This window comes from Telopea speciosissima, chromosome 1 (genome assembly GCF_018873765.1).
Source record: "Telopea speciosissima isolate NSW1024214 ecotype Mountain lineage chromosome 1, Tspe_v1, whole genome shotgun sequence".
NCBI classification, from domain to species: domain Eukaryota; kingdom Viridiplantae; phylum Streptophyta; class Magnoliopsida; order Proteales; family Proteaceae; genus Telopea; species Telopea speciosissima.
Genome location: NC_057916.1, coordinates 19,186,954 through 19,211,332, shown reverse-complemented (window position 1 = coordinate 19,211,332; position 24,379 = coordinate 19,186,954). Strand labels below are relative to the sequence as shown.

Below are 24,379 nucleotides of genomic sequence, written 5' to 3'. Positions count from 1 at the left end.
ACACAACAACAACTACGAGAAATAAAAGGTCCTCTCAGTTGCACTTGCCCTAACCTACCATGACAACTTATGTAGTCCAAAACTCATGAGATCAGATGATCTTAATTATGTATGTGTGTATGTCGATAGACCATGTTACCTAATAGTCTCGCTCCCACCCACCTAATCTCTCCCTTGGATCATAGTTTGTAAAAAGCCGGAAATCATTTCCAAGCTTGCTAGAGTGCTGAGGCCTGAAACCACATGGATGCAAGTTCAACAGCTCAGCTGCTCTCTCCTTCTGCACTTCCCCTACACAAAATACAATAGCAGTTGTTGATAGCTTGATATCATTGATAAGAATATATTCTGCAATTAAAACATCTCTCGATATAGAAAATAAGAGTATTAGCTGGATGTACAATTTTTTCTTCCAGGGTTAGAGATATTATTGCTGGGCCCACTGAATTATGCATCCATATTCCATATACCTGGAGGGGAGGGGAATCTTCACTTATGTGAAGCGAAAAATCACTTCATGTATGCTGTTTACATGATGTGTAAAGGGATGAATAAAAAATTAACAAATTAATAGTGGGACCCACAGACCCTTGACAAATGTCATGAAAACAGCGCACGTGAAGTGATTAAATCACTTCACGCGTAAGTGGAGATTCCCTGGACTCATATACCTAGGCCACATCTCCATTGATTATAATACTAAGCCTTCTAGATTCTTCGATAATATGATGACGAACAGTCAGGGAAACTAATGATATATGGAAGATTTGACAAGATATTAATATTTCTGCTCTAGAAAACACCACATTCATAAGAACCTACACCACCCTTAAAAAAATATAAAGCAATAAAGAAAGAAATAAGTCTCTACCTGTGAGCAGAAGTAAGTAGCATTCCCCTGGCTGTGCAAGACATGTCATTGTTTGAGCAACTTTCTCCAGACACTCCTTGCTCTGCCACCACAAGTCAAGTTAACCAAAATCACCAAAAAAGAAAATAATTAGTGTGTCAGATAATTGATGGGAAAAGACCAAAACTACCATTAGAAGAGTGAGGGAGAACAAAAAGAGACGAATAAGAGCATCACAAGTAAAATCAATCACAACAGCATTTTTCTAGCAATACAACTACACCCTCACCAAGTATGGAGGATCTGCAACAATAACTCTGTAAGCATGCTTCATTTTCAGTGGTAACTCTTTGGGTTGGTTGTAGTCATAATAAGTGAAATCGCTTCCATATTGCTCAAAACGTTTGTCATACTCAAGTAGTTGCACAGAGACATTGGGATAATATTTCTGAAATTCAGATACAAATATACACGTCACAAAGCCAACTAAAAGGAGGAGAAAGAACGGTAAACTTACCCCCCCAAAAAAATGTAGGCAGATGTACCAAATGCTACAGAGAACAATGATGTTGACTCACAGATAACAAGATTTTGTTAGCGAATTGGACAGATGCATAAATTTGGATAGCAGTTAGTTGAACAGAAGGCACAATGTATAGTCCTAGCATAAAGACAGTAATTAACAACTGCAATATGTCAGAAGTGACCTAGGACATCAGAACCCTGGAAAAGGAACCATTTTTCTCCTGGGAGAAGAAAGGGTTTTTATTAAGCCAACTTCGGTTGAACTCCTAGTTTATTTTACGCCAATCTTTAGGAATACAAAGAAGCTAGCTTAAGGAAGAGAGACAACCCATTAGCTAGGAAATGGTGTGCTTACCCGTGGGGGTGGGTCAGTTGGATAGGTATACAGATCACTTTGTTGATAAATATTCCCTTCTTAGCCAAGTGGTTACGGAGATTACTTATTAAACAGTGAGCACTTCAAGCTACTCGACATGCCGTTCTCAAAGCATAGACTTCAGTCCGAGTGATGGGAATAGTAGATTGATCTTAAGAAAGAGTCATATTTCATTTTCCAATAAGTTTCTTTAATGCTCCAGCTGACAGTTTACTATTATCAATTTCAGTTCAGATCAGGAAAAGTTAAGGATAACAGAAACTCTCTGATATTTTCTTCAAAAACTCACTTTCGTACAAGTGATATAAGATGAGTAGCATAGTTGTCAAGGCGTCCAAGCGGATTTCTAGGTGCCTAGGCGGCTGCCGCCTTATTGTAGGGCGCCTTGCACTGGTTTAATTGGTAACGAACCAGGTTCTGGCACTTATTTATGCCAAATATCACTTACGTAAATATTTTTATATTCGCTATTTCATTTACTTAAGATATTATTCATAAATAAGCAAATACCCCTATTTGAATCGAATAAAAATAGTTAAAAAATCAAATTCCAAAAGGATAAAAAGTCAACACCCCAGTTCAAGAACAAAAACTGGATTTTTGGCATTAGGTGAAATCTTCAACTTTCTAATGCTGAGGTTTTTCTCAAATCTAAAAATTCCATAAATCTTAATATGGTAAAACATTGCTAAAAAACCAAAAGTACGGTAAAATATTCATTTGTTTTAATATCTAAAAAAATATTTTCATTCAAAAGGATTTTGACAGTATTCGCGCATACCAAATAAGGTTTGACCAGAACATAACTCCTTCAATATAAATCAAATTTAAGCAATCTTGGATTTATTGGAAAGCTGGTTTTTGTGTTCTACCTAATACAAAAAAGTATCATGTAAAAATAAACTCATTTGATCAATCAAATTTCTTATCAAGTTAATTACTTATTGATAAGATCATATTTTCTAAACAAAGTATAAACCAAATGTGAGACTAGGTATACCTGAAAATAACCAATTCCAATAACATATAAACTAAATGTATGTTTTGATTGTTTCAAACTTCCAATAGCTGGCTTCTTCAGTTCTGCTGCCTTCTATTTCTATGTTGATTTTTTATGACTTGATGTGACTTAATATTGATTTTTTATGACTTGATGTGAGTTAATGTTGATTTTTTATGACTTGATGTGGCTTAATGTTGATTTTTGATGATATAAGGTACATGTTGTAGCATACTACATAATGTTAGAAAATAGGGGAAATAAAAAATAACACTTGGGCGCCTTAGTCGCTGATGAGGCATAAAACACCCCACCTATCAGAGGCTGCCACAGGGCCGACCCGACCTCAGTCCGAGAACCGAGTTGGGCGAGCAGAAATTGGGCCGACCCCATATCCGATAAGTCACGACAAAGCCTGGTTTGTGCGAGCTTCCGCCGCCGAGGCCGAGATTATACGGGTCAGCCGGGACTCCTAGCCAACCTCATGGCCGAGACCAACCTCCCATCGGGCCGACCTCCGTAGCCGACCCCACCGGCCGACCTCGTAGGCCGAGCCCTCCTCCATTGAGACTCCATAGCACCCCACCGGGAATCTCCGGCCACGTCGGCACATCCCGAGAATCACGGGATAAGGACCGAGCCACGATCCTGGCCGCAACACGTAATCACACTCTCTGGACTCTTACCTTAATAAGAGTCCGACCCTCGAAAAATAACTCTCACTCCGCTCTACGCGAGAGAACCTTCCGAAAGAAGGACTCCTACCATACTAGGACTCTCCCAACCGTCTCATCTCCTACTTACTCTATAAATACCCGGGTATGGAGCTCTATTCCGAGATCTTGCTTTTTACTACGCAGATTCTGTTGTCGCGTTGGAGACTGACTTGAGCATCGAGAGTCCTAGGCCGGAGCCACGCAGGCCCTCTTGCAAGCTCATTGCTTGGTTTTTGCGGAGTTCATCCACGGGCGAACCAAGCATCGGAGGTTTTCACACGCAAATGCAATTTGGCGCCGTACGTAGGAACGACATCGCCAAGCATCGTCGCTTTATCAATTCCCGAGCAATAATAATGGTGCACACGGTAGGTCGGGGACAACATGGCTCTACTTCCGTGACGGAGGAGCTTTGCAACTGTGCAAGCGAGGCGATCCGCCTCCCCGAAGCCTCTCGGCGGGTATAAGCAAGAAGACCCCCAAGAGGGGCGGGTGCGCAGACATCACGAGTACCATTCCCCTCCCGAGAAGCGGGAATGGGGGAGGTGTGTTGACCACGGCCGCGGCTAGCCAGATGCAGGCCGAGCTAAGTTTGGACGGGAATGGCACTACCCGGCGCCGCCGCCATTGCGGAGAATTTGACCCGAAGCTCCCGGTAATAATCGGCAGAGGTTATGGATTTGCGGAATGCAGATGCTCCACCAACGAGATGTTTGCGCTCCCTTACATGAACCGAACCGGGGGCTGGGATAGGCGGGCGGGCGATGGGCCAGCCGGCGCCGCGCCCCTCGGCTCCAAGTGCGCGTTGAAAGAAACTTGCAACAAAATGGTGGCGGCGAGATCGAGCCGAGTCGGGCCGCGTCTTCGCGCCGTCTCGTCGAGAAGACTCCACCTCGCGCACCAATGGGCGCTCGGCGGGGGTGAGCGAGAACATCGCCAAAGTCCGCGAGCAGGCGGAAATCGAACCAGGCTCGGCTCGGTAGCGAGGAGGTCGGTATTCTACTGGACGGATCGGAGAGGATGAACACGTAGGAGATTCAGAGAACAAAGGAAAGACCCGGTGAAAGGCGCGCGGCGAGCGAGAGAAAGATCTCATCATACTCCCGGCCGAGCTCACCTCCCAGAAGAACAACGGGGAGCCCCGAGGGTCCAACTTCAAGAAGAAAGAAGAAAAGAGAAGGATGGTGAGGACCGAGGGCGCCATTGAATGGCCCGACCTAGCGGGGATGACCGACCTATCTTCCACGGGCCGAGAGAGTGGTTGGCAGCACTGAAACCGGTGCCGAGAAAGCGGCTACGAGACTTGGCGGCAGTGGAGGATTGAAGAAACGGCCGACCGGATGCCTACTCTTTGGTTAGGCGTCACCCTTATCCTCAGAGATCATGACCGCGCCGCTACCCACCGCACAGTTTGAAACCTCCGTTTGGCAGTATGGCAGGGACGGCCGACCCGGCAAATAGATCGCATCAACTACTTTAATGCGATGATGACCATGTACGGGGAACCGAGATCGTTTCTTGCCGAGCCTTCCCCCGCATCCCTCGGGGCGACCTCGTGGTTTTCTACGGTTGCCGCCGAATTCCATAGCTTAAAAAGCCGCTCGGCTATGTCGAGCCTTTGTCGCGCGCAGGAGTGGCATGAAACATAAAGAAGACCACGGGTCTGAGCCTTGGCGTGAAGCGAGGCCGGCGAAACCACGAGTCGTCCGGAGCATTAGTCTCCCTTGAGCAAGGAATCCTTAGATATCAAGGATTTGGATGAGATAGCGACCACTTGCTCTGACTATGAAGCGACGGATTGGCGGCGCTAGGACCTCATCGAGACTTGGCAAGCCGACAAGAAACACAGCGAGCTCTTGAGAGGTCGCAGCGAGTTTGCTTGAACATGGCGAGGTCCTCCAAGCCGGAAGAACGCGACAGGAGCCATAAATACCCGGCCAAAGAAAAAGGCCGACAAGCGGCAAGCGACGAGAAGGCAAAGAGCGACGGATCTGGCAGAGGCGAAAGGTCGAGATCGAGCTCGGAGCCAGACTACGCGCCATTGAATGCATCTCGCGAGGAGATCCCGATGCAAGAAATCTGAGATGGGGTACATCCGCCCGACCCCGGAGCCGTCTGCAGGCGGGTCATCTCGAAATCCCGACAAGTATTGCCAATTCCATAAGGACATCGATCGCGGCAGAAGATTGTTATCGTTTGAAAGAGAAATCGAAGAGGCGATAAAAGCGGGCAACTTGAAGAGATATGTCAAAGGAGGCCGAGAAGATCGTGGAGGTCGGCCGGATGGCCGAGAAAGAGAGAAGAAGCAGGAACTGGCGCCGAAACCGGGCGAGTTGAAAGAGGCGATGACATAGTCAGAGCGAGAAGAAGGAGGGCGGATCGGGCCGAGAACGGCAACAAGGGAGCCCCGTATACTGGCTATCCCGGGGGCGGGCGAGAAAAGGTACTCGAAGGCTAAGGCGAAACGCCGCGCTCCGTCGGGGTAGCCGAGATGCCCTTGAGAAACTCAAACCGCGGTAGCGATTTCATTTACGGAGCCGACCTCGAAGGTATAAGTTTACCCACGTGATGCTTTAGTGGTGCGAGGTAGAAATTGCGAAACGGAACCCCGTGCTGGGTATTGGTCGATCTGCAGCGCATCAGTGGACCTTATGTCATTGGAAGCGTGCGAACAGGTCGGCCTTCGCGGCAAGCGCTTAAGCCCGAAGAACCTCGCTTCGCGGGTTCCGGGAGCGGCCGCGGCCATCGAGGCTCGATCGATCTACTAGTCGCGGTGGGCGAAGCTCCACTGCGGGCGGCGATCCCAGTCAAATTCATGCGTGGTACGGTCGGTAGTGGCTTTCAGCGCCATAATCGGCCATCGCGTCGCTTGACCGCCCTCCAGGCCATCATCTCCCCAGGCTCGGCGGCGAAGATGAAGTTCCCCACCGAGAACGGCAGGGGCGAGGTCCGAGGCGACCAAAAGAAGGCACGAGAGTGCTTCTGCGACCTTCATCAGCAAAACAAGGGTAATGTTCGAGGAATGGCCATGTGGCGTCGAACATCTCCCCGAGGATCAGCGGGATGAGCTTATCGAGAGAAGAGGCGACCGTGGAAGACTTGACCCCGCTTCATCTCGAAGATGACCCAGCCAGGTGGTCCGAGGCTCGGATCGCTACTAAATAAAGATCAAAGAAAGCGGCTCGGAGATTTCTTAAAGCGAACACCGATGTCTTAGCACGGTCGGTTTCTTGGCGATATGTCGGGCGTACCAGGCACATATAGGCGGCCTTGGAGGCTCCGTGGATCCGGGTCGGAAACCAATCCGGCGGAAGAGGAGAAGCTACGCTTGATCGATCTAAATGATCGAAGAAGAGGTGGAGAAGCTTCGCCGATCGGGTTTCATCGAGAAGAGAAATTTCCGACCTGGTTGGCGAAGATTGTCGTGGTCCCTAAACCGAGCGGGAAGTGGAGAATGTGTGTCGACTACACGCCACGACCTCATGAGGCACTTACTTGAAGCCAGTACCCATTACCTCGGATCGACCTGCTTGATCGACGCCACGGCGGTCGCGAAATGCTTTGAGTTTCGTGGATGCGTACTCAGGCTCTGACAACCAAATCATGATGCGCCAGGAGGACGAGTCGTACACGGCCTTCCGAGCCCGACCAAGAGAATTTACGCTTTCTGGTCGTACCGTTCGGATTGAAGAATGCGGAGAGCGACATACAGAAAGCGCCTTGTGAACCATATATTCCGCGAGCGGATCGGAAAGAACATGGAAGTCTACGTGGGCGACATGTTAGTGAAAAGTTTGAAGGTCGGCGCCTTGGCCGACTTGGAAGAAGCATTCGGCGTATTGAGGAAAAACCGGATGAAGAGTTAGAACCCCGCTTGAGTGTGCATTCGGCGTAACCTCGGGAAAGTTCCTCGGCTGGTCTCAGTCGGAGGCATCGAAGCCAATCCGGCAAGCTCGAGCCATGGGAGATGAGTCCTCGAAGGACGGTCGAGAAATCTGAACGCTAAACGGACGTGTGGCGGCGTTGGCGCGGTTGTATCGAGATCGGCGACAAAGTGTCTACCATTCTTTAAGGCAGCTTAAAGAATATTCGAAACCCAAAAGACTTTATCGAGTCGTCCTAATGCCGGGAAGCTTTTGAAGAGTGAAGAAGTATTTGGAGAACCCGCCTCTCCTCAGTAGGACTGAACGAAAAGAGGGCTTCCAGATCCATCTTGCCCGCCGCTCCGTGGCGGTCGGTGCGGTGTTGATCGGGAAGAGAGTCGAGCTCGGCCGATATACTATATCGACCACGTTCTTGCATGATGCCGGGAGCAAGATACTCGAGGGTTTGAGAAAGTAGCATTCGCTTACGATCGCGAGCTGCGAGGAAACTAAGACCATACTTCGAAGCTCATCCGATCGCGGTCTGACCGCCACCCGACTCGAAAATATTACCGAAACCCGGCGTTTGGGGACTGATTTCCTGGCGGTTGAGCTGCGAATACGATATAAAGTATCGGCCGAGGGCGGCGATAAAAGGACAAGCCCTGCCGACTTCATCGCAAGAAGGCACGGGCACGAACGTGAGGTTGGAGAAGAAAAGACGAGGAGGAGAGTCGGAAATTTCTGACCGACCCGATTTGGACCCGTGAATGTCGGCGACGGCTCAGCGACTCGGGAGGAAGCGGAGCCAGGCTATACTGTAAGTCTAGGGCTTCCCAGTCCGATATGCCCTAAGGTTCAAGTTCCCCGCCTCGAGCAAGCGGTGAATATAAGCCCTTCCCAGCGGGACTTAGAGTGGTATGGGCGTAAAGCGGTTGAAGGTGCGAGGAGACTCCCGACTCGTGGTCCCGACCGAGGTCGATGGAGACTACGAAGCGAAAGATGAAAGGATGATAGCGTATACGGCGAGGCAGAGATCGTCGTGCGACTCGGCACTTTGAGATGACTCGAATCACAGAAAAAGAGAATGCCGCGGCGGACTCCTTATCTAAGTTGGCGAGGCCGACCTCAATCTGGGCCGTCGGTATACATAGAAATATTGGAGAAACGCCATCCTTCAAGAAGAGAGCTTAAAGCACATAAGAGGGGACGGGCCGACTGGTGGACCCCATTTAACTACTTAGAGAATGACCCCGCTTCCCGGGAACCGAGATGAAGGCGTGAAGGTCAAGATCCGCGAGCTTCAAAGTATTCAATGATCGACGGAGTACTCTGGCATGGGGGCAGCTCGGTCCTGCCCCTTCTCCGATGTCCGGGACCGAAGGGGGCCGATGACAATTGAGGCGCACGTAGGAATTCATGGAAGTCACATGGCTACTGCAGCCTGCATAAGCAAGATACTTCTGCAAGGATTCTATCGCTAAGAATGCAAGAAGAGGCGTACTTAAATACGCCAAGACGCAGAGAGCGCCAACTGCTACGCGATCCTGGGCCGATCAAAGAATAAAATTAACCCTAATGTCGGTGGCCCAATCCCATTCGCCATGCTGAATGGATATTCTCGGAGATTTCACCTCAAAGATCGGTAGAAAATACGTAGTAGCCGCCATCGACATCTTCACCCAGAGTGGGTCGAGGCCGAGCCCTCGCTTACCATCACCGAAAGAACGTGGAAAAATTTTTTCGAGATTAGGTCATCTGGGTTCGGGCTACCGAAAGTTCTCATCGATTTGATAATGGCACGATTCAACAACCCGGCCTTAAAGGAGAATTACGCTGAGCACTTCGCACAGTGACTTCCGACCCATCTCGGTCGCTCGCCTGCAATGCAAGCAAACGGGTGGAAGTGTCCGGTGAAGAACATTACTCCGGGCCGGTATTAAGAGAAGGTTGGATGAGGCGAAGGAAATGGGTGGAGAACTCCCAGCGTCCTACATGGGCATATCGGACGGCCGTGAGAACTCCGACCGGGAGAGTCCATTTCGCCTCGCGCTTATGGGACCGAAGCCCTCGCCGGTTGAAGTTATGGCTTCATCATGCGAGTGCTCAATTTCGATGAGAAGACCTATGAAGATGGGTTAACGCGAGCCACCTTTGGACTTCCTCGATGAAGTCCGAGAAAATGCCCTACTCCAGGCGTGCGGTGAGGGGGGGGGGGGGGGGGGGGGGGGGGGGGGGGGGGGGGGGGGGGGGGGGGGGGGGGGGGGGGGGGGAGTATAGGAGTCTCAGAGTGAGGCATTTTCGTCGAGGACCTTGTTCTCGAAAGACTCGGCCGCATCTCGGCCGAGGCAACAAGGAAAATTAGCACCAAAGCCGGGAAGGCCCGTACATAGTCTCCGAAGCAAATTCGCCTTGGCATATCATTGCAGACTACGGGACAAAAGGTACCGAGGAACCTTGGAACTCGGAAAATTTGAAAAAGTTTTTTCAATAATTCACACATGATTGTATTCGGTTTCGATTCAGGCATTTTGATTGATAAAGTCTTTTCTCCAACAAGCAGCGATTGGCAAGCTCCCAAGTCGAGTCGCTGGGACCGGTCCTCGCCGGGCCGACACTTCAAAGCCGACCCTCATGGGTCGCGGCAAATAAGGGCCGTCCATGGGCAGGCCGACGAGTAGGTCGGGCGGCGAATCATAAGGCCGGTCCTCGGATGGCCGACTCGAAGACCGACACTCCCAAAGTTGTCGGCCGGGTCGTAAGATCTCACAGCCCAAATAGGCATGGCCGACATCTCGGGGCCACCATTCTTATTTGGCGAGCCTAACAAAGTACTGAAAACTAAGCCTGAAGGGCTCGGCCAGGAAGGATATTCGGCCATTGTGGTCCGCGTATGCGAATTAAACAACTAAGGTGAGGATCACATCGACCTCGGCATTGCATGGTCGAAACCGCCGAAACAACGGGGAACATGGATAAAAAGAGACGAGTTCTGCTCGGTAGGGAAACAACTCGGCGGATCGGCCTGAAACAAAATAGAATCTGAGAAAAAGAATATTGAGGCGCCGAGTTCAAATACTTAGACAAATTTTGACAAAAATAAATTGTTTATTCATTGAAAGCCGATCGGCACGGTTACAAAAGAGGCCGCTCGGCCCCACAAAAAAAAAAAAAAAAAAAAAAAAATTTTTACATCTCGCCTCCTCGGCGAGACTTGAAGCGACCTCGGGCGTCCGCGGTGTTGGGCTCGGCGGGAGGTCTTGAGGTCCGGGCTACCGGAGGGACGACATCGGTGACGGTGCCTCACAGGGGCGAGCTTGGGTGACCTCGGCTCCCTCCTCATCTCCCATCTACCTATAAAGTAGTCGCATTGTCGTCAGCGGGAGAGATTGAGATCGGGATACGCGGCCTTGATCTCGGCCCAGCTCGGCTCGGCCGGCAAAACCTTCGGCGAAGGAGGCTTCACGATCTCGTGGCGAGATATTGGCGTACTCCTCCCAGAGTGGAGATAGTCGCGTCGCCGCGCTCCGGCCGTGGCGGTTTTCTTGGCCTTCTACTCCCTCGAGCCGACTACCGGCCCCGACCCTCTCTCTGCACAGCCGCTCGGCACGAGAGCTCTCCTTCGGCCTCGGCGGTGAGCTTCTCTTGGGTCTCCCAGAGCGCCCTCAAGCGGCATCCAGGCGTCTGATAAGCCTTCTTGCTGGACGTCCGAAGGAATAGTTCTCGGTCGAGAGCCGCTCGAGCGGAGCATAGTCTCAGCTGCTTTGGCGAACCCTACAAAAAAGTGATGAACAAAGAATCGGGATAAACTACACGTATCGGATCATAGGCGGGAGCCGACAAGGAAACTACCATATTGAAGTCTTGAAATAGGGTGGAGAGGAGCTCGGGAGCCGAGATGGCGCTCCAGCTTCTCCTTGTCGGCAGGGAGCCGGCGGCATCCATGCCGCCTCCTTGGCGTGGCGGCCGATCGTGAGGCAGGATCCCCAGGAAGAGAGGCGCCGGAGGTCGGCCCTCGGGGGGCTGTTGTTGGCGAAGCCCTCCCGGGGACGTATCGGGAGATGTTGGTGGGGAGGCCGAGGGCGGAAAACGCCGCCAAGCTCGAGGAGTTAGCAAGAGCTTACGGCGTTTAATGTCTCTCGGCGGGCTCCTTCGCCTTTCGGCCTTTCCCCTTTCTCGGAGACACGGCGGCAGACGTGTTCTTCTCGGCCTCAGGGCACGACCGCATCCGATGGTCCCGGCATCACCCCTTTCCCTTGGAGGCCTTGGAGGACTCGCCCGGAGTTTCTTCTCTGAATTCTTCTTCTTCTTTTATGCGATGATCTCGGCCCGGAAGCCAGTGTGTCCATAGGAGGAATGTGGCCGACAGCTGAGAGAAATCGAAAACCACAGCAGGTCGAAACAGAAAAGAAAGCTAAGTAACGAGGTCGGCTCGAGACAGCTGAGACAGGACTCGTGAGGGCTCTACCCGGTCGTATGCCAACTCGGAGAAAACCCCTCGTCCTGGGCGAGAACATCGGGAGACGCGACTGGGGGATCGAGTCGGGCCGAGGTCATCTCGTTCTCAGGCCGGGGTAATACTCTATTGACATAATTGATTCATCTCCTTCCGCTGCTCGGGGAGAGGGTTTGCTGGGAATGGGAGCGAAGAAGAAACGGGCTTCCGGTAGATTAAGTTGAAGGTCGGGTGCGCTGACCGAAACTTGTGACCGCTTAAAGCCGCGCTCTTCCCCGATCGGCGGCGGAAATAATACCACCCCTTCTCGGGAGACTTCTTCGAAGAAGAGCCGAGAGAAAAAGCGCCACGCTAAGCACCTCGGCCCATCTCGCAGCGGGGTAGAAGCCTGTGACGGCCGCCAGCCAGAGTTCGGCACGCCTCACTCAGAGATAGTGTGGAGGGTCCAAGTCCGGGTCCACCGGGCGGAGAACGGATGAAGCGGGCCGTCTCCCCGGATTAGGAACTCGGGAGGATGTCCCGGGGGGCGTAGGTCGTCCTCGGATAGTCGAGGTCGGCCTCCGTGATCGTGCTTGGCGAGCAGGGGGCTTCCTTCTGGGCTCGGGCGTCGGTAGCAGGCCGACCGAGCCCCCCACCTGAGATCTTCCTCCTGACTCTTCGCCCGGATGAGGACGACCGGAGTTCTCGGCCCGGGCGCGGGATTTGGGGCGCGTGGTCGAACTCCACGGGTAGCGGGGCTCGGCACCTCGGCGGGGGCTCGCCGGGCGGGGCTCCTCTCATGTCGAGCCCAACAGTGTGGGGAGAGCGAGCGGGAGTTCTCGGCTCGGGGTGCCCGCGGCCGCTCCGCGAGCGAGGGCTGACTATACAAACCGACATCTAGGGGGGGGGAAAGACTTATGTCAAGAAGAGCGGGGGGAATGAAACGAGCAAAGGGGAGTCGATCGAGGACAAACTCCGGAGAAGTCTACCGAGATCCACCGAGGTGACGGACCCAAACTTGGAGAAGTCTCCGAGATCTACCGAGGCGACGGATCCAAACTGGAAAGTCAATAACTTGAGAGAATGAATAGTTAGGAGTCCTATTTATAATCCTGCGGGCCTTCGATCCAGCGGTCGACCGGAGCTCAACGTGATCCAACGGCCGCGATCAAAGGACGCTTATTCCGAGCCCGCCATGGCGGGCGGCCGACGCGACGACGCGATCGCGGCGAGGAGGGGGGAACGGGGGGGGAAATAATCTCGCTCAACCGCGAGATTCTTCCCGACAAGCGCCGGAATTTCCTATCCGAGCCGACACTTGATGAGGGGGGGCTGTGATGAGGCATAAACACCCCACCTATCGAGGGGCCGCGGGGTGACCCGACCTCGGGAACCGAGGTGGGCCGAGCGGGAAGTGGGCCGACCCTATCCGATAAGTCACCGCAAAGCCTTGGTTTGTGCGAGCTTTCCGGCGGATCGAGGCCGAGATTATACGGGTCGGCCCAGGGACTCCTAGCCAACCTCGTGGCCGAGACCAACCTCTATCGGGCCGACCTCCAGGTCGACCCCACGGGCCGACCTCGTAGGCCGAGCCCTCCTCCATTGAGACTCCTAGCACCCCACCGGGGATCTCCGAACCACGTCGGCAAGACATCCCGAGAATCACGGGATAAGGACCGAGCCACGATCCCGGGCAAGAACACGAATCACACTCTACATGGACTCTTACCTTAATAAGAGTCCGGCCTCCAAAATAACTCTCCACTCCGCTCTACGAGAGAACCTTCCGAAAGAAGGACTCTACCATACTAGGACTCTCCCAACCATCTCATCTCCTACTTACTCTATAAATACCTGTATGGAGCTCTATTCCGGATCTTGCTTTTTACTACAGCGATTCTGCTGTCCAGCATTGAGACCCGACTTGAGCATCGGAGAGTCTCAGCCGAGCCACACGGCCCTCTTGCGCTCATTGCTTGGTTTTGCGGGTTTCATCCACGGGCGAACCAAGCATCGGAGGTTTTCACACGCAACAGTCGCCTAGGCAGACGCCTTGCCGTCTAGTCACTTAGACACCCCTCCACCGCCTTGACAACTATGATGAGTAGGGAAGACTCCTACCCTACCTGTATCTGGCCAAAATCAGAGAACATACGCTTAAACTCTCTCTAATATTTTCTTCGAAAATTCACTTCCGTAAAAGTAATATAAGATGAGTAGGGAAGACTCCTATCCTACCTGTATCTGGCCAAAATCAGAGAACATAAGTTTAAAGTAATGCTACTTTACAATTTCCACAAAAGGGAAGAACATAGAAACCAGGGTTCTAGATCAAGGATTGGGAGTTTAGGATCAGATCAGGTTTTAAGATTTGCAGTCAAAGAGACTAAGAACAAAAGAAGAGCATAGATACTGATTTACAGGAAAACAGCAAAAATATTGAGGAAGAAAGAGCAAATGCACCAGGGGTTTTCCCAGCTGAAACTCCAAGCTTCCCAGGGCCAAGAGAGGGAGAGAGAGAGAGATGTAAGACCGGTTTACAATTTAGACAAATAAGTATTGGTCTCGCAGTAGGATCGTTATATAACCATATCAGTAGGTTACAGCAGCGATTCCAGCAATAGATATATTGATTATATAAGGGAGAAAATTGACCAGAAAAGAACAGTCACCAAATTAGTAACTCAACTTCTCAGATGCGGATAATATTTGGGTCGAAGTTAGGTAGTACAGGATTGAAGCAGCCTTCAAAATCTCAGCAAAAGTTACTGGCTAGATGCTGATATGTGAAGATGTCTCAGAAATAGAAAGTAAACTCAAAATAATAACTCACAATTGCAGCAGCATCAGACCATTGGATGACCACGAAATTACCATCATAGGACAATAGTTGTCAAGGTGCCGCCTAGGCGACACCTAGGCGTCCAGGAGCTTTGGTCGACTTGGGCGCCTTGCCGCCTACTTGGTGTCGCCTTGCTTTTTTACCTTCTCCAACGCCTTGGGTCGCCTACCCGCCGAGACAACTATGCATAGGAAGGCTATATGGAGTCTATTATACTGTCAAAACTTGGTCTCAGGTTGATGGACAGATCTGCAGTTATAGAGGGATGAAAATCTGCTACAATAGAACACCACAGAGGGGTGCCGTAGGTCAGAATAGGCAACAGTGTCTTCACTTTATATTGGTTGCTGATAACAACACTTCAACTTCATGAGCAGCAGGTACTGACACAGTCTTTGTAGGTATCTGTTGTAATATGGGTACAAAGGTAAAATTGTCCATTAGGGTTTATTAGTGTTGCCCTAGGGGTATTATTGTAACTTGTACTTCATATCGTTCTATTATAAATAAAGAGGGCTTGTGTCTCATTGCCATAAGTTCAATTCCCCAAATCCATATTGGCATCAGAGTTGCTCATGAAACCCTAGTCTCTCTCTCTCTGTTTTACCCACCAGTCACCACTGACACCACTTCTCTCTCCTGGTCTCTCGGTTATACCGCCAACCACCACCGCCACCTTCTTCCGCCTTCACCGCTAGCCACCACCTTCTTCCGCCTTACCCTCCTTTCTTTCTTTTCCCTTGTGGTGAGTTCTTTCCCACCAAGGGTTCCTTACCTATTATGATTTAAATCTCCATCTTTTAGGCTTGGAGATTTTCTTATGTGATACGATCTCTCTTTGTTACCCACTTTTTTTATCAGCAACAATGTCAAACATGTCCATTGCATCTACTGGACAGGAAGGAGTCCTATAGCGCAAGCGTGACTTCCCTTCGTTCCCTATGAGCTCCATCAAACTAGATGGGAGCAACTACTTGATGTGATCCCGTTCATGTTGCCTTGTTGCTGGTCCTCGCGGCCTTTCTAGCTACCTTACAAGGGATTCTGTCAAGCCTACTGTTGCTGGTTCGTCTCAAATTAAATGGGATACTGACAACTGTCTTGTTATGTCATACCTCATCAATTCTATGGATCCAACCATTGCTCGAGGATATCGTCTCCTAGACACTGCTACTAAAATATGGAAAGCTGCGAAGGAGACTTATTCCCTGGTTGGTAATGATGCACAGTGCTATGAACTAAGGAAGAAGATCCATGACACCAAGCAAAAAGAAACGTCTTTGTCCCAGTATTACTTTGTCCTACGAGGTATGTGCCTATGTGGCAAGAGTTAGATTTCTATGGGACTATTTTTGCCACCTGTGATACAGATATTGTTGCCTTCAGAATATGGGAAGACAAACTTCGAGTTTATGACTTTATTGTTGGCCTAAATATGGAGTATGATCAGATTAGGGCTCATGTCCTGAATCGTGATCCTTTTACCTCTCTTAGAACGTGTTTGGTTGTGTAAATCCCTGGATGTTGAATCAACAGAATCATGATTCTCAACTTCATGTAGTGTTTGGTTGATTTAAGAGATGACATCTAGAGATACACAAAAATCTAGAGATCCACCATTTACACTAAAAATCGTGAATCTTCAGATTTCACGTTAAGAGGTGAAATCTGAAGATTCACCCCTTTCTATAAAAGCCTTGACATCTAGAGATTCAAAAAAATTGAGATTTTCCAAGTTCAAGGTAACCGTCGTCGTTGCTGCTCCTCGTCACCATCGTCGCTGCTGCTCATCCTCATCGCCGCTGCTCCTCCTCGTCGCCGTCGTCGCTGCTGCTCATCCTCTCTCTCTCTCTCTCTCTCTCTCTCTCTCTCTCTCTCTCTCTCTCTCTCTCTCTCTACAAATAGCCAACATCAGTGTTTTAGGGTTTTGATTGTCTGAAATGTTCGAATTATAAATTCTCGCTTTTTTTTCCTTCCCCTTTTCGGTTTAATTTTAGGGTTTTGATTGTCTGAAATGTTCGAATTGATCTTTAAGTAATAAACTGAAGATGTGTGATGGTGTGGTGTGCTAGAAATGATTCCAAAATTTGGGCAAGCCGTCTTTTAACAGCTGAGAATACCACGATTACCAGCAACTGCATATCAGGCAGCACTAATTAGAGTATGCAAAGCTTGATAGAAAATTGAATTGAGAACCTAATGACAGAAAATAACTTGGAATGGTTGCAGAGGTGAAGTAACCAAACAGTTATTCTTGTAGATTCAGGTTCAGAATCAAGGCAACCAAACAGAGAACTAAAGCAGGCATCCAGAAATTCCAAATCCACAGATACTCTGATCTATGGATGTTACATCTGAATGTTGAAGACATGCAGAAATTTATGCAACCAAATGCATCCTTAAGCAAGCATATGCAATGGTACAATCTGAAGACAGTCGCCGCACTGTTATGCTCCATCTCCTAGGAATTTTTCGCATGGGAATTTTCCTCATGGTAATGTTGATAACTCTGTTCCTGAGAGAACAATTGTGAAGTATGATTTTGTGGGAAAGAACGTCATACCAACGGCAACTGTTGGAAGTTACATGCGCATCCTCCACTCTCTCGCGATCATGGGCAGGGTCGTCCCACTGGTGTTGCTGCCCATCATTCTACATCTAATGATGCTTATACAAATTCTTCTTTCTCTTTGGAAGAGTTATTCACCCTACATCGTCTGATGTCCCGGCTCTTGACTTCATCTTCACCAATGCCGCGTCTGCTACATTCCTGCCAGTACCCTCTAACTCATCTCCTTCTACCTCAGGTATTTTTTTCGGTGGTCATTGTGCCTCGGTCGTTTCCATTCCTTGGATAATCGACTCAAGTGCCACCAATAACATGACTAGGTCTCCTTCTGAATTGTTTCAATATGTTCCTTTGTAAGGTAACAGTAAAGTCTGTGTTGCAGATAGATCCTACTCCTCTGTTTCAAGAAAAGAATCCATCAAGTGTTCACCATCTTTATCCCTCTCATCTGTTTTCTATGTCCCTAATTTTTCTATTAATCTCTTGTCTATTAGTAGTCTCCATGGTTTGAGAACTCGGTTTCAATACTGGTTTTGCCAGCCAAAAAACCGAGTTGGGCCGAGATCTCGACGAGTTGGTGCATTTTTTTTTAACTCGGTTGATGGTTTCGGTGGGTTTTTTATCTAGTTTGGTCATGAAACTTGGTATACAACCTATTTTGGGCCATTTAAACACAATGGCACTATCAAATTTTGAAAAATCAAAGTCCAAATAGGAGCTTGACTTGGTGGGAAACCAGGATAGACATTTATGCCAGAAACCAAGACAAACACTTATTTATGCCTTATATCATTTAAGTAAATGTTCTTTTTAATTTCATTTACGTAAGATAATATTCATAAATATGCAAATACCCCCTATTTGAATCCAATAAAAATAGTTAAAAAATCAAATTCCAAAATGATAAAAAGTCAACCCCCCGGTTCAATAACAAAAACTATATTTTCGACGATAGGTGCAATTTTCAATTTTTAAATGTTGAGCTTTTTCTCAAATCTAAAAGTTCCATAAATCTTAATATGGTAAAACATTGTTAATAACCAAAAGTGCGGTAAAATATTTATTTGCTTTGATGTCTAAAAAAATATTTTCATTCAGAACGATTTTAACAGCATTTGCACAAATAAGGTTTGACCGAAACACAACTCCTTCAATATAAATCAGATTTAAGCAATCTTGGATTTGTTGGAAAGCTTGCAAGCTACCCAGAAAACTCATAACTGCCAACTGCTCACGTTGATTCTGCATCTGTGTCACATCAGATGTAATGGGGAGCACAGAATTTAACTCCTCGTACATCCGTTTAAAATCAGCAAAGTGCTGTGTAAGAGGACGTCCCTTCCGATCCACACAATAAAACTCTTGGGATAACTCATAGATTCAAGAATGATTATTATGGCCTGAATATAACACAGTCAAATAATCCCAGAGCTCCTTTTACTGTATCAATATGAGTTACAAGATCAACTATAGTTCTGTCCATTGAATTCAGCATCTAGCCCAAAATACGGGCATCAACAGTCTCCCATGGCGCCTCATTAGTACCCGCAGGTTTCGTCCCTGTCAAGTGATTCTTATCATCCCAACCTGTGAGAACAAGAGATACAATTTTCAGCAATGGCTGAAAATTGTTACTACCTTCCAACTTCTTGGAAGTAAGATAAGTGGATGACGATGACACTACCTCAGTTACAATCTTCGCATCTTTCTGCGCTTCACCCATCTCAATCAGCACCAAGTATGCAACCAATCAAATAGCACCAAAAATCGAACCAGCAAACAACCAGCCCCCAATATTGATTAAAAATCGATCTGAAATTGTCATGTCTTCACTAACCAGCAACATCGACCAGAGATGTCGATCTGAAACAGTCAATATTCACCAAAAAAATAAATAAAAGAACCATCAAACCTGAAAATCAGCAACTGATTTTAATCATCTATGCCTTCAAGTCATCAAGAAAGTCTTCAAGCCTTCGTAGAACTAGGGGTGAGAACACCCCTTCTTCAAAAAAGAAACCGCCAGCTTTCCCATGTATTGATTACAGTTTTTTTTTTTTTAATACAATAAGAGAAAGGGAAAAGGAGAAACAGAGAAGAGAAGCGTTTATCTACAGATCAAATGGCTCTGATACCATGTAAATAAAGAGAGAGCGAGAGATTGAGCGAGCAAGAGAATGGCTGCTCACTCTTAACATGAGAGAATCCCAACTAAATAATATATATAAGGGTAGGGTTACATTGCAAGGGCAAAAAGGAAGAAAAGAGACAAAAGTAAGATGCCTCGGAATTAGCGTCAGTCCCTCTAATGCTAATCCCAAGAGGGATATATTCTAACATTTATGATTGATTCTAAGTACCTAAAATTTTAACTTTGTGGTAACTTCATATCATCAATTTTCATCACCCCATTTTCAGTCCTATTGTTACTAAAGTTATATACCATATACTTTGTTTTTGTTTTGCATATCTTGAAACCTTTGATTCTAAGGTTGATCTACATAAATCCAAATTTATATTTATCCTTGCTTTTGCTTTATCCACCAAAACAATACTATCACCAAAAACCATACACCAAGAGATATGATCTTGAATGTCTCTAGTCAGCTCATCTATGATTATTGCTAACAAATAGTAGTTTAGAGCTGATCCTTGATGTAATCTAATTATAATTGAAAATTGATTACCCTGCTCTCTACAGTTGTTATACTAGTCACTACAATATTATACATATCTTTAACTATGTCCACATATTTATTCAAAACACTATGCTTCTCTAATACTGGCCAAATTAACTCTCTAAGAACTCTATCATAAACTTTTTCAAAGTCAATGAAGACCATATGAAGATCTTTCTTACATTCTCTAAATCTATCCATTAGTCTCTAAACAAATAAATAACTTCCCGCATAAAAACCAAATTAATTATCCGTTACATTAGTTTGTTGTCTCAATCGGGTTTCAATTACTCTCTCCCATAATTTCATAGTATGGCTCAAAATCTTATTCCTGTATGGTTATTACAGTTTGAATATCCCTTTTATTTTTATACATTGGAACCACAATGCTTTTCTCCTCTCATCTGACATTTTTCTTGTGCTCATAATCTTATTAAACAATTTCGTTAGCAAAGTAATTCCCACTAATTCCTAAGCTCCTCCACACCACTACTGGAATACTATATTGACCAACAAATTTACCTATTTTCATCTTCTTTAAAGCTTCCTTTACTTCAAACACTCTAATCTTTCGTATATATCTAAGATTTGTGGTTTATTTATGGTTATTACAACCTTCTAAAACAATATTACTTGCATTGTTTTCATTTAGTAAGTTGTAGAAATAGTTAACTCTCAAGTAAACTAAAACTTCAAATGTGACAAGGGCTCAGTAGTTACATTCAATCACAAATTTACTAACTGTAGACCTGACTTGGGGCAATATGGGATAAGTGTTCACACAACATTCTATTTATGAATTATTTGATGTTGCTAATATGAGGGCCACACGATGCCAAGCAAATAGAAAATCCAATCCTGAAAATAAGTTTATTCCTATAAAACATAGAGAGGCACTTTGAAGATATGATTGGAGAAAACATGATCACTATCCCAAATAAAACCAGAATGACATACTTTGTAGTTTGTATTGTTCAAGCAAAGATTTTTTTTTCCCCCCACTTCGATTGACAATACAAATATAAATAAGGTAAATAGCAGAGAAAATGTTATAGCAACTCCAGTACTTGCATGTGAGATAAAGCATTCTGGTTAGAACAAAAATGTTTGCCAGTACCTTTGTTGACCATTTATTCTCTCGCATGAATCAGTAATGGAAAAGGAGGTGGAGTAGTGGCAAAGGTAAGATCTTTTCTTTATAAAGAATCATTTAAAATTCAGTAAATTCCTTCTTTGTTTCACCTTTCAAAAATTATATCTAGCAGGTAAGATTTTCTTCCTCAATAATTTGTGTCGCATCCTTCTTGCAGGAATGCACATGTGACATGCCTCTCCTTCATTCAACTAAAAGACTGCTCAGAAATCATTGAGTAAAGCACTAAAAAAGGACACTATGACCTGTCTTGTCCTAACCATGATCTTCAGTGTGAACCGTTCTTTTTTTTCTTAATGAAAGACAAAGGAGCTATATGTGGCTGGAAAATACTGTAAGTTCATCACTATACAAGACCGCAATCCAGCAGAACACACACACACACAAGCACAATTCACATCATGCCAATGAGGTGTTCCACAATGTGCATCTCTCTTCTGACCGTTTCTCTGGCTAACCGTTAATGCATCTGCCATGGAGTTACTAAACCTAAGTCTCCAAATAAATGCTATCTTGCTACCAGCAATGACATCCTACTATAAAATTCTCTTGGACTCCAGGTAGACAAATAAAATTAATGGATGAATCTGGTCTATAATCCAAAATAATCCTAGGGAAAGAACGCCCTCGGTGTGACATTTTAATTCCTACGCATTTCGGTAAAGGTTTGCACTCAAATCTCTTCAACCTTGACAGATAGGTCTGCCAAACAAGCGCAAATCCTACTACTTTGCTCAATTCACAGTGTTCGAGTTTTTCATTTTATAAGATCTGTAATAAATGAATAGGCATTTCGAACCCCCAAAAGAAAATGCCATTGCCAGGTATAATTGGTAATTGGTAATAAAATAAACGTATGTTCTGCAACTATGCTTCTTTAATTAATATTTTTGCAGAAATATGAGAATGTAACAGCGATGTATGAATTTAAACGCAAAAGATCCATGCCCAAATATAAAATGGGTTCACAGCTAGATCCTAAGAGTTGCAACTAGGTTGTCACATTTGCCCAAAAAAATAACACAAACCAAAAAACCGGAATTTTTTTTTTTTGGGGGGGGGGGGAGGGGAGGGGAATAACAACAGACAGAGAGTACTAAAAGGGGAAAAGGACTAAAGGAGAGAAAAACAAATTTTCCCACTGTCTTGCTTCAGTAGAGAACTAGAGCTATGCAAATTAACCCATGAAGGCCATAAAGGTTGAAACAACAAAAAACAAAATATATAAAAGAAAAACAAAATTTGAATAAGCTTTAGAAGGAAATCATAAACAAAAAGCGAGTAGAAGGCTATGAAGGGAAACTTCAATCCTCGATACCTTGAGATACGCGTAGAGGGTCGGGCAAGCAATGCAAGCGATCGAGGAAGCCTTAGTTATACTGAGATGGCCAACCTCCTCGGCTACGGCCGCCGCGGTTTCTCGATCGTACCAAAACTGACTCAACCTCCAATCCTCCGCCACTAGAGCAACTTCAGAGCTTTCGGTCTCTACGGAACCGTCAACATTGCTCTGTTGTCGTTCGTTCATAAACTCTTTCAAGGCTTCCAGAGCTTGAGAACTTAACATTGGTGGGTCATCATCGTCTTCTTCAACAATAGTTTTTGTCCTTCCGACTCCTTCCGCCTCCATTTCTCTGGCTTCCCGTTAAAACCAGGGCAGTGCAATTCCGCTTCGACTCGTTAGAAAATGTAAGTGGCACCTATTGCGTTTGCGGCGTTGGGTTTTAGACTTTGGTTGCTGGAGGTTGATAGACTCGATACTGTTTTGAACGGAAAATTATCCTGGGGGCGGTCCAGTGCCCATCGTGCGGCTGGGCACCGCCCATGTGTGCACAGTGGGACCCACCGTGCACACATGGGTGGTGCCCAGTCGCACGATGGGCACTGGACATAAGGGTCCGTTTTGAACCTCAACACTTTCCCTATTTTGGGGACTAATTGGGGTGCCCAGGACCTTTATCGCCCCCAGTACCACTGGGTTGCTCTGCGCATTGTGCGGCGCAGCACCGCCCACTGTGCACACATGAGCGGTGCTGCACCGCACAATGCGCACAGCACCCCAGTAGTACTGGGAGTGATAATTTTCTAGGTGCCCACCTCCTACTTTCACTCAATTAGGATTTTAATGTCGAGAAACAGGACTTGTCCGAGATGAAAAATTATCCTCCCAATTCCCCATAACTCGGCAGTGCGACAGTGCTAATGTGGATGTTTGACATGTGTCAGCTCAGACATCTAACGGTCTGAGCTCATTGACTATATTGAGCTCAGACCGTTGGATATCTGAGCTGCCACGTGTCAGGTATCCACACTAACACTGCCTCATTGCCGAGCTATGGGGAATTAGAGAGGATAATAATCCATTCGTGATATAGCCTCTGCGTTCAGACAGAAAACAGGGCGAAATGACTACCCCATCCCATGAAAGGCAAAAATCTTGCCCTTGTTGATGGAGTCCAGGTCAGCTCCACTTACTTTTCACATGTGATGGTTAGCTGACACGTGTTCCTTCAATAACGGATCATTCTTTGAACCCCTCCTCTGTGAATCAATAAAGGATCATCTACACATACCAACAGGTGAACGTACATCTAAGAGCCAATCACATTTTTATTTTGTTTCCATAAAAACCCCTCTTCCCCTTGTAAATGGCAAAAAAAATGACAAGTGGTTGGCTCTCACATGTACGTTCACCTGTTGGTCTGAACTCCACAATGAGATGGCACAAAGAGTGATGGCCAAGGCCAAGGTAGGGGACAAACTAACCTCAAATGCCACTTTAACAAATTTAGGGCACCTCAGGTGTAATTTACCCTGAATAATGAGACCCACACTATCATTTCTCTCTCATACCCTAGCCATTGTGGTCCTGTGTGGCTTCATATGGATGATATCATTTTCCAACCCCTCGGTTTTTTTTTTATGGAAATAAAAAGATTATATTAAAGCAAAAAGATTACAGAGTTTGAAAAAAGAGGAAATACATATAGTTACACCGGGTGAAAGCTATACCAGTAAAGTTGGCAGATGCCTCAACTAACTCAAAATAGCTATTGATAAGATTCCAAGGAAGACGAAGAGAGCCTGTAGGTTTAAATATATCACAAAGGTCTTTGTTGCAAATCCAAACTTGATTGATTTTTATATTTGCCTTCATAGCACTTTTCCACCCCTGAAGGATTCCAAAAAGCTCAATTTCCCTTGCATCATGAATTGGAAGTCTACTTGCATCTGTTAGCATACTCTGACCATCTATCAAAATGTAAAAAGTCAAACTTGTTATTCTAATTTCTTATTCATATATATATGCGCCAATTAAATTAGGAAATTCCATGTTAAGATTAACAACTAATGAAAGAAGTTGTGGAAAGT

The 24,379-nt window shown here is 46.6% G+C and overlaps 1 protein-coding gene across 1 annotated transcript; it reads right to left on the bottom strand.

The window, feature by feature from the left end:
- Positions 1-17: 17 nt before the first annotated feature.
- Positions 18-22,705, bottom strand: LOC122653381 (EEF1A lysine methyltransferase 1). The gene is made up of 4 exons (XM_043847273.1): positions 22,326-22,705; positions 1,140-1,298; positions 872-953; positions 18-291 (listed from the first exon to the last, which is right to left on the bottom strand). The coding sequence occupies exons 1-4, from the start codon at positions 22,635-22,637 to the stop codon at positions 140-142; spliced, it is 705 nt and encodes a 234-aa protein (XP_043703208.1). The 5' UTR covers positions 22,638-22,705; the 3' UTR covers positions 18-139.
- Positions 22,706-24,379: the final 1,674 nt, after the last annotated feature.